Genomic DNA, 10,939 nt, shown 5'->3' with positions numbered 1-10,939 from the left:
CTCTTCCTTTGAGAAACGTTAAAATCGTGTAGGAAAGCCAAGATCTTGCTGCTCTCTTACAGTGCAAAAGCCATCAACTATAGGACGGTGATTTTCATAGGCTCTGCCCGACGGTAAAAACGGTTTTCCTGTGGAGAAAACTTTGCAATCCGTGTATATATCAATTCTGAAAAAATATTGAGGAATTCCTTTAGTCACACTGCTCAAAAAATCTCAAAGTCCGGTACATACACACATATAAATCCAAGACCGTATTTAAGAAAAGTCGCGTAACTTTGACAATTTTTATGCGATTGCAATAAATGAGGTATCAGTTTATTTGAAAATATATTTAATTTTAGATAGTACTATATATTTTGAATTTGTGGAAATTAATGATGGTCAAAACTTGAAAAATTAAAAAAAATAAGTTTTTTATTTGCCCGATGGAAACTCCCAACAATCCAGGTCTGGCGATATATTATTACACATCATTTTAAAGGTCTATAAATCCTATTCTAACATGCTCGATATTTAAAATTGAATGAAAACTAGTCATTCAAAAACTGATAAATCTACAAAACCGTACTTTCTGACCAAAATGACAAGTCGCGATCTCTTAAATGATTTTTGAAAAATCTATAAAAATAGGCAATAATATTTCTCACAAAAAGGAAAGAAATTTGAAGGTAGGGTCTTGAAATTAAAAAAAAAATCGATGGGCATCCTAATATACATACATATATGTGGTAGTGCGTATACTGACGGGACAGACCCGATTTTTGCATGGATGGAGTGAGTTCAAGCTCAAGAACTGGAAATACATTTCCAGCATTTCCTGTCTTACCGTCCAGCTTCCTGAAGATCGTGACTCAGCTACCTTGTCCTCTGCTTTCCTTTCCTCACTGAAGGAATTTACACACTTACATAATAGCAAAACTAAAACTAGGCAACAAGAGACTGAGGATATAAGCCTCCAGTCTCTTGCTCTAAGGAGCAACTAATGATCAACGTGAGATCTCATGGATCAACCTTACCTAACCTAACTTTTTCTGACATTACCATTTTTTTCTTTTTAAAAACATGTTTTCATTTCAGATGAATTAAAATACTTGCATATTTTTATATACATATTTACCAGTGCATATTTCTTTTAACTAATCTTATTATTATCTTATTGTTTCAGATACATCCCGATGATCATCTATCACTGCGCATCTGTCATGCATGCATCAGTTACCTGAATTCCTGGCAAAGCTTCAAAAATCGCTGCATCGCGTCGCAAAGCAAACAACGCAGTTGGTTGGATTCCAATAAACGACAACAGCTGCTTGATAACAATGTCAGTATATCAACGATTAGTGCAGATGGCACTACCCAACAGCAACAGCAATCGGAGGATAGCGAACACCAAACACCAAGCTTGGCAACATCGATATTGGATGGCATTTCGTCGTTGAAGAAACGCAAATCTTTAACTGTTTATGTGAGTCCTAAAGAAAACCCCCCAACTACTACCACTACTAGTACTCCTTCTACTACTACTTCTGCTGCTGCTACTGCAACTGTAACAAGTAAACAACACTTATTATCAGCATCAATAGAACCTACGTTTCATATAAAAAAATCGCAACAACCATATGAACCACAATTGTTGCTTCAACAACCAGGGGCATTTAAGAAGTATAGCAGGCAATTTGCGCCTTCAGCTGGTTCACTTGGTGCTGCTGGTGCCGGACGCGTACAATCTCTGGCACTGCCACAGCCACCACTGCGCAGAGCTAGGCATTACCACCGCTCTACGCTGCACCAGCGGCAGCAGCAGCACCATCAGCAACAGCAAAAAGAGTTGCAACAATATGTACAAGCGGAAGTGGAAAAGTATCAAAGACAACAGCTGTTGCAGGAACAACAAAAAATGCTGGAACAGCAGCAGCAGCAGCAACAACAACAATTGCAGCAACATCAGCAGCAGCCGTCGCATCCACAGTTACAGCAACAACAAATGCAGTCAATTGCTGTCGCAGCATCCACTTCGTGTCAGAGTGCCGCGCAGCAATTGCGTTTGTTTAGACGTTACACGTACAACAACGTAAACGTATCGAGAACAACGTTTTGCATACCTAGATATACATACACATGTCTACATATATGTTTCATACGTACATAAATTGATTATGGCCTAAGTGTATTGCCCAGGCGATTCCATGATTTTTATTTGTTTCTTAGGGTAAGAACATAGTGGAGCGGCGAGCAAAGAGCATCGAGCAAAGCGTCGATTTCAAACGCATATGTTTCAATGGGAAAGCGCATAGTGAAGAGCAAAGCGTACATACAAATTTGTAATTGAACCTTTGCTCGATGCTAGCTCTTCGCTTTGCTCGCCGCTCCACTATGTTTTGACCCTTAGTTAGTAGCCCTTTAGACCGAGGAAGAAATTTAAATTGTAAATCTAATAAAGACAAAGTGATTCAGGCGACGTGGTTTACATACAACACCCCCATATATAAAGCGCCAAAAATTGTAAACGTCCTCCGATTTAACTAAAATTTAGCGGTTTACTATACTTATATGTATGTTCGTTTAGGCCGCAAAGAGTATAGATATGCAAAATGGTTCAACACCTACCATTCTTATCATATATTAAATTTAATCCCACTTTAATGAAACGTAGCTTACACCCGTTTAAACGCTAGACTTCTTCATTGTAAAAGTAAACCATTCGCCTTTGAGCTTATAGGTCTTTTCTTTTCCCAGTTATCTATCTTCGCTAGCATTTCTTCTAATACTCAATACAAAAGTTGTTGTCTTTCTAATTTTGACCATATTCTATGTATACATTTTCTTGCTCCTTTTGGATGCAATAAAGACAATTTTTCTTATGAGACTTAAATTAATTTTTATAAAACCTAAAAGAAACGCTAAAAGTAATTTCTTCATAGTAAGTAAATTTTTTTATGACGGTGGTCTTTAAGTAAACTGCTGTTATGAATAGCCTAATAAACAAGAAAGGAGGAGAGGCTTTGTCAAATGTGAACGTAATTACGCAATCCGGTTAATAAACTGGTCCTTCTCCCCCAGCATTGAGAATGGCTTGGCAAACTTTCAACAAAACTTCCAGCAAAACTGGCCGGAAGACACCGTCAAATCCTCCGTATGCCACTTTAAACAACTTCAAATTGGGGACAGGCTTTCTTGCAACCTGTTTCCTAATAATGCCGTAGATATAACCGTTCGGGATTTTGATGGCAAGCTAGCACGATGCAACAATATCGCAGATAAAAGAACTAGTAATGCTTTTTATCCTACTTCTTTAACAGACTGTATATGAACAGTTTTCCTCTACTAAAACGAATTTTCGACATCAAATTAGTTGTTTTCAGCTAAGTCATAAAACTCATTATCTAACTCAACAATATAACTATAACCTAATGAATATATACTCAACTTTCATATTTATAACACAAGATATTAAATTCTATAATTTTCTTAACTCTCTCTTTCACAGCCATTACCAGCTGTGGAAATCAAAGATGAACCAATGGATCCCGATGATGACTACAGTGCGAAACAGCACGATGAGTCGGACGATATGGTTGATCCCACACTCTTTTTAGAGCGCACCGAAGAAGAGGGCGACGAGGCGTTGATGGTAAGTGTTATACTCTTATTTACTGTCTTCATTATAACTCACAAATTGATTTTTTTTATAATTTTCAGGAGCATATGTCCTATCAATATGAACCACCGCCGCCGCGTCCCGCTATTGAACTTTCGGTACTTGCAGACACCAAAGAAGCATCTTGTCGCGCCTGCAATCTAAAGTTCTCTACACGCGCCAACGCCCGCCGTCATGAGCGAAACCTGCATCCTAATCTTTTCGAACTGTCCACATCAACGCCAAATAACATGCCTGTGACCAAACCGACGCCTGCACTGGCTGCTGCTCTGGAGCTACAACGAGCCTCAGCAGCAGCTGTAGCTGCGGCCGAGGCTTCGAAAGCCGCTTCTGGCATGATTACGCCGCTTAAGTATCGACAGGAAATAGTGAATGCATTCAACAAATGCGAAATCGGTGGTTTCGACTATGAGCACCCAGAGAAGTACCAACATCATTTGACTGATGAGAAAATCGTGTTCCTACAACAGAACGACGAATTTTTGCGCCAGTATCAGAATATGACTTGCCGTTGCTGCAATAAAACATATTCGACCTACAAGAATTTCATGGCGCACATGCGCAAGAAATACTTAACATTGCCGCGCAACCTATGCTTCAACTGCCTCAAACTGAATGACTCGAAAGCGCTGTTCATATCGCATTTGAAACGACGCAATTGCATCAATTTATATAAAGTGTTGCATGCGCTGATGGCGAAGGACTCCAGCTTTGCTGCTGCTGTCACTGCAACAGCGGCGGCAGTGCCTGATAAGTTGCGTGCCAAGGAGTTGCTCGTCAATAAAATGTACGAATGCAAATTATGTCCGAAACGGTATCGGCTGAAGTTGGAATTCCGTTCGCATGTTTACGATCAGCACGCCGACATGCAACGCAAAGATACCATGCAAAAACAATGTTGTTATTGCGGTTTGGAGCTGGAGGACCCCGCTGAGCGCAAACGCCATTACAATAATATGGATTGCATTGTTTCATTACGTTGTGTGACATGCGATGCGAAATTCGATAATCATCAGAAATTTTTGGACCATGTATATGAAAAGCATTTGGCCGCCTTTGGCGAACAGACGTCGACATCTGGGCTAAATGTCAGTGTGACCTCGGAGAATTCACCGGGTAAAAAGTCGACGCCTGGTTTGGGTGGTGAGTTAATTGTGGTCAAAATTCTTAGGCAATCTTATGATATTGTATTGTGTACTTAGGTGCTTCCTCCACCGACGAGTCCCGCAGCAGTCATCACGCCAACTCTTTAACACAGCCAAAATCGCAATATTTCTCGCGCATGCCACAAGCTTGTCCGATATGTGATCAGCAATATAACAACTACAACAATGTGCTGCGCCACATGGAATCCAAGCATCCAGATCAATTGCCGCAGACCTACAAGTGTGTAAAGTGTGGTATTGGTTATCCACGTTTGTCCAACTTACGTGAACACATGGTCAGTGCTCATGCAGCGGATAAGGCAAGACATACTGGTTTTGAGTATATTGTGAATGCGGATGCGGTTAAAATTGCCTATGGTACAACACAGAATGTCTATACAGGACGGTATGATTATGTGATGAAAGATTTAATGTCGATAACGAATGGCGGATCAATCGGTAGGTGTCGCAAATTCAATTGATCATTATCAAAAGTAGATAGGATGTTAAATTTTTAGATTTTAATGGGACTCTTTAAATTTATGGATTTCCAGTCAAAGTCAATATTTAAAGTTATCCCTTACAAATTATTTCATTCCATGAGGAAATTTTTGTTAGAATAAAGTTTTGGATTGGCAAGTGGTCCATTGCCAGGGTTTATTTTATACTAGGTGCGTTCCAGATGCTTCACGATTTGCAGGTTTTTACAGGAAGTCGTTCCAGGTGACCACCTCCCATAAGGTTTTTCTAATGGAGAAAACAGCTGTTTCTGCAAATCGTCAATATCGTGAATATCGTGAAGCATCTGGAACGCAACTATTAATAGATATATATACTTTTAACTCTCCTGTTTAATTACATATTGAAACTAAGTTCGTAAGAGGTATATTAAATTATTAAACTTTTTTGTTACCTAAAAATTCCTAGCTGACGACGATGAAAATTCTAGTGAGAATGCAGCCAAGAAAATGCGCACAGAAAGTGGCGCCGCTGTGACCACCAGCACTGGCTCCGGCAATGCCAGTGGCAGTGGTAACATGTATAGCAGCCTGAAAGAGTGTCCCATTTGCAATGCAGTATTCAGCAATAATATAGGTCTTTCTAATCATATGCGCTCACACAGTGCAGCGAACCAGAACAGTGGCCAGTCCCCAGCACTGGTGAGCGCCAGCAAATCGACACCAAGCGGGCTCACTATAACACCGGCACCACCCTCAAAGCCATCGACGCCTCCAGCTATGCAGCATCAGACAGCAGTACAAAAGGCAATCTTTAAGCGTAGTTTGGAACAGGCCGCCGACCGCCGTTTCCGACGCATGCGTTGCCGTCTCTGTCAGCGTCGATTCTCATCGAAGAAATCCTACCGTTTCCACATGCTCAACGACCATCAAATACGCAATGTACAATTTATTAAATGCAAATTGTGCGATGCAGAGTTCGCTTACGAGAAGGGCTTGAAGGTGCACATGTTCAAAATACATAATACGCTGCTCAAAGACGAGATGATTGTCAAGCAATTTGAATGTGATATTTGTTCGATTGTGTATCGCAGTGAAGATCAGCTTCAACAGCATAAGAAGACTGTTCATGGTGGTACAGACCAGCAGGGTGGTGATGAAGCATTTGACGATAAAATCGCAGCCGCGAATCCCGCTGATCGTTCGGGCATCTCGACGCCGGTTAGTAGTGTGGGAGCCGGCGGCGAACGTAGCACGGTGGATACTTCAGCTACTGGACCACTATACTGGTACCAATGCAAGTATTGCCCATCGAACTTTAATACCAACAAAAAGTTAGCAATCCACATTAACTCACACGACGAGTTCGATTCAAATGATTATTCGTGCAAGGATTGTGGAAATGTTTACAGCGGACGAAAGAGCTTATGGGTAATTGGATACAAAGCAATTATATTGTCAAGAGCCTTTTTATTTATAATATTTTCTTCATTTCTTTTACACAGGTGCATCGCTACAAAAAGCATCCACAATTCCCAGAACCCTCTGAATGTGTGCTCTGCAAAAAGGTTTTCTTTGATAGCCAAATGTTAGAGAACCACATACCAACTTGCAATCGCAAGCCAATTACAGCCACTGGCGCTGTGGCTGAAAGCGCGGGCCCGCCACCAATCTATAAACACAAGACGGGTGATGACGATGACGATGATGCATCACACGAAGCCAGCGGTGTTATAACGACAAGCGCATTGGGTGGCGGTGAGCTAGAGATAACTCCGATACCGGCGAGCGGTCTGAAGATTAAACTACCAGAAGTAGCTTGCACAATATGTGGACAACGTTTCACTGATCAGGAATTGTTCTCCAAGCACATACAAATGCATGAAATGGAATTATATACGGATAATCCGTTAGCGGCCATGTTTGATACGGGTCCAGCGGATCCGAATCAATTCTACTTGGATCGGGTGAATGACAATGGCGAATACGCCTGCGATCTGTGTAATAAAACGTTTACACAAATGACTGCACTTAAAGTGCATCGTAAATGGCATTTCAGAGGTGATAGCAAACAGGTGAGCTTTTGGGCTAGTGCAGTGAGGCTGGAGCAAAATGTCTCATTGTTTTGGCGATCAAAATTTTAATGCAAAAAAATTGCGCTTTGTCGGTTCGGCATAGTGAAAGCGAGAAAGTAGTTAGAAGGAAAAAAGGGCAAGAGTGCAGTGTTTTTGAGTTAATATGCTCTTGTCAAGTGATTATCGTGCTTAGAAGACTTCGAACACTTCTTCTCTATAGTATGTCTCATCTAATATAGAAACAAGTTAGGTTATAGTATTAGAAACACACATATGGGTCGTTCCATGAAAATGTAAACCGATAACGCAAGCAAATGAATTCAAACGGCTTTATAACTTTAAATTTAGCNGGTCGTTCCATGAAAATGTAAACCGATAACGCAAGCAAATGAATTCAAACAGCTTTATAACTTTAAATTTAGCATTCAGATGGCGGAAAAAGGTTTTGAAAACGCGAAACGGTGGAGAGAACTGAAAAAATTAATTAAAAAATTTAATTTAGTATGTGTTTCTAGTAAAAATATTTTATGGGGAAAAGTCTGTCGCGTACGTTATTATGTTTTTTTTTTTATAATAAAAACTAACCAGAGATAATTTCTATTAAAAAATGGAAGGATTGTAAAAGTACATTATTTAGCTTAGTTTAGGAATTTTTAAAGAAAAGAAAAACTCCCATGATTCGCAGATTTTCGCATATATGTGCTTTAATACCACTTCTTTTTCTGTCGCATACGTTATCACCTTGTTTTGAACGGATATTTTCCACACCAAAGTATCGAGGCTGCTTATATATTTCTCAAACATAGCACCCTTGGGTTGCAACATAACCGTAATCTTGTTTTTCTGTAACTTCTATTTTTGAGAGGTTTATGTTACTCCATAAGCGTACGAATGTCGCGTACGGCTGCATGGAAACACCCATATGAATGTGTTAGTTCATACTTTCATAATACAAATACAATAATGAAGGGGTAATTCGGTTTATAACAATAACCGCTCTGATCTTATTGCATCTAAGTAGTCAACTGTAGATTTTTGATTTTTATTACTACTCCGGTAAGCGCACATGTTGCAATGAACCAATCTTTTAGCCATCAAAATTTACAACTCGGCATTTCACGACGCGTCCTCCGCACCAGTCCCAAAAAATAAATAAAATTTAATTGCATATATCCCTATGGTGAATATTTGTGCTAATTTTACTTTTCCCTTAGAACCAAGTCGACGCGGATCATTCAGCCAATGCAGCGAACCCATCATCCCAGATCCTGACCAACCATCAACATCCACTGGGATTACAAGCAGTGGGGCTTATTCCCAATCCCCATCATCACTCTTCAAGGTCCCAGAAACGCAAACGCGAACTTAAATGTGAGTACTGTCCCTCCACATTCATTAGCAACAACAACCTGCGTCGCCACATCTACGAGCTGCATAAAGATGAGATCGGTAACTTGCCTGTGCCACCGAAAATTGAAACAGATCCCCATCTGCAGTGCCGTCGTTGTCAGCAAAAGTTCGAAACGAAAACTGATTGGATTGAACACAAAGTTGCAGATGCGCGTGTAACCAAACCGTTCGGTCCATTCCAGTGGGGCTGTGATTTATGTGGAGCCTATGTTTCGCGTAAAGAGAAGTTAATAAATCACATACATAATCACTTGAAAGAAAAGGAGATAGTGCCTGTGGAAGATCAACAACAGACTCATGACCAGAATCAGAATCGCTCGGCTATGAAATCGACGGCGGCACCTGCAGCAGAAAAAGTTGTTGTTGATGGAGAAGTGGTGGTGAAGAGCGAAATAGATGATGAAAAAGAACAGTCAAACGAAGGTATTAAAGAGAGGCGGGAATCCGAAGATGAGGATGGTGAGGTGGATGGCGAAGTAGTGGACTATGAAGGGGAACGAAAAGAAATAGGTGAGGGCGGAAGGCGCGACGCTCAATTTGAAGAAAACGCCGAAGAGGATGGTTCAGAGAAAGAAGAGGAAGATGAGGAATATGAAAATATGGGTGAAATTATGCAAGTCGCAATGACTGACACGCATGCCAATGATGAAACAGAACAGGATGAAGTTGATGAGAGCGAAGCCGATGATTGCGAGGAAGATGCCGACGCAGACGATGACGATGATGTTGATGTAGATAATGCGGATTCAAACGACAATGTTGCCGCGTCGAATGGTCGGGCTTATGGGCGCGGTCCTCCAGTTGCGTCACAAGTCACCATTGAACCAATTCGTAATTCGACGGATACGACCGGAGACTCTTCGGCGTCGTACGACGAAGACGACGACGATGACAATGACAACGACTCGGATGGGGATAGTGATGCGGACAGCGGCGATAGTTCTTCGCAGGATTCGAAGACGCGAGGATCAGCGCCCAAAGCACGTTTCTCTTGCGATCTCTGTCGATTGTTCTTCGACTCGCAACAGGAGCTGCAAAAGCATGTGAAAATGCATTTCCTCAATGGACCTGGCTCGGTGTCGTTAACCGAGATCAAGTCAAAGACAGGCAACAAGTCGAGTCGCAGTAGCAGCAGTGATGTAGTGGCGGTGTAGTCGTAGTGAACCGCTGCTGCTACTGCACTTGCTACCTGCCATTGCTAAACGTTTCTATTTACTTTGAAATATTGCATAAGCCGTTATTTTTTGCTAGATTAGTTTTTACTCTGAATCATATACATATAATGAATGTTTGTATACTACTTAAGTTACTGCCTAATTTATTAACTTTCTCAAGTTTGCTAAAAGAAAGCAAGATTTATGTTATTTGTGCATTACCGAGCAAATAATATAAAAAAATAAACTTTATATATAAACTGTAATTATTACATACTTACAATAAAATAATGCAAATGTATGTAGTAAACTTTACTAAATATAAATAAATAACTTTTTACTCTTGCTTTGATTAATTTTGCATGAAGAGTGAACTTACAAAACCCTTAATTACGACGTTATACTACAAATACAACTAATTGAATACGAAATATAAGTATGAGCTGTAGAACTAGAAGCATTTGCAACATTACCAATTTTTCAAATAACAGCTTATGATTTTAATTTATTTTGAATATAAATGCGAGTATAATTTAACATCAAATATATTTATTTTTTTTTTGTTGTTTTTGTCCAACAAAATTGGCATTGAAATAATGTATTTAGCATTAGCAACGCTCTAAAAATACAAACTAGTTGTAAGGCTTCAACTGTAAACATGAATTCATTCAAAATTATTTAATAAACCTAAAAAAAAAAAAATTAATTAATAAGTTCAGTAGAATGCTGGTACTGCTCATTACAAACAAAAAAAATCCACTGGGTGCCTTTGTTTTGTTTTGTGTTCGACTTTTGCTGAAGGATTTTTTCGCCTCTTAATATATCTTCCTATTTTCCCCAAAAATTTTAGCGAAAGCTGTGGAGAAGACGAACCCGAGGCCCCAGTCGATGATGACAACAAACAACAAAGCTGCTGGGGCTGACAAGCTGGCAACGGAGCTATACAAGTACGGCGGCGAGGGGTTGATAAGGTGCATGTATTAACTCTTATGCTGAATATGGTCAGATAAACACATGCCCGGCGACCGGAATATATGTA

The 10,939-nt window shown here is 40.1% G+C and overlaps 1 protein-coding gene across 1 annotated transcript; it reads left to right on the top strand.

Annotated features, from left to right (window-relative positions):
- Positions 1-1,090: 1,090 nt before the first annotated feature.
- Positions 1,091-10,599, top strand: LOC108368359 (zinc finger protein hangover; the record flags this gene model as incomplete). The annotated part of the gene is made up of 7 exons (XM_017623204.1): positions 1,091-2,071; positions 3,488-3,631; positions 3,700-4,801; positions 4,861-5,262; positions 5,731-6,692; positions 6,767-7,336; positions 8,551-10,599. Coding segments are annotated over 7 exons (5,511 nt in total), but the record flags the coding sequence as incomplete, so codon positions are not given.
- Between the last annotated feature and the right edge of the window lie 340 nt (positions 10,600-10,939).

The sequence above is a fragment of the Rhagoletis zephyria genome, unplaced genomic scaffold (assembly GCF_001687245.7).
Source record: "Rhagoletis zephyria isolate East Lansing unplaced genomic scaffold, Rhagoletis_zephyria_1.1 Rzeph_scaffold_03087, whole genome shotgun sequence".
Classification (NCBI taxonomy): domain Eukaryota; kingdom Metazoa; phylum Arthropoda; class Insecta; order Diptera; family Tephritidae; genus Rhagoletis; species Rhagoletis zephyria.
This window is presented reverse-complemented; position numbering and strand designations above follow the sequence as displayed.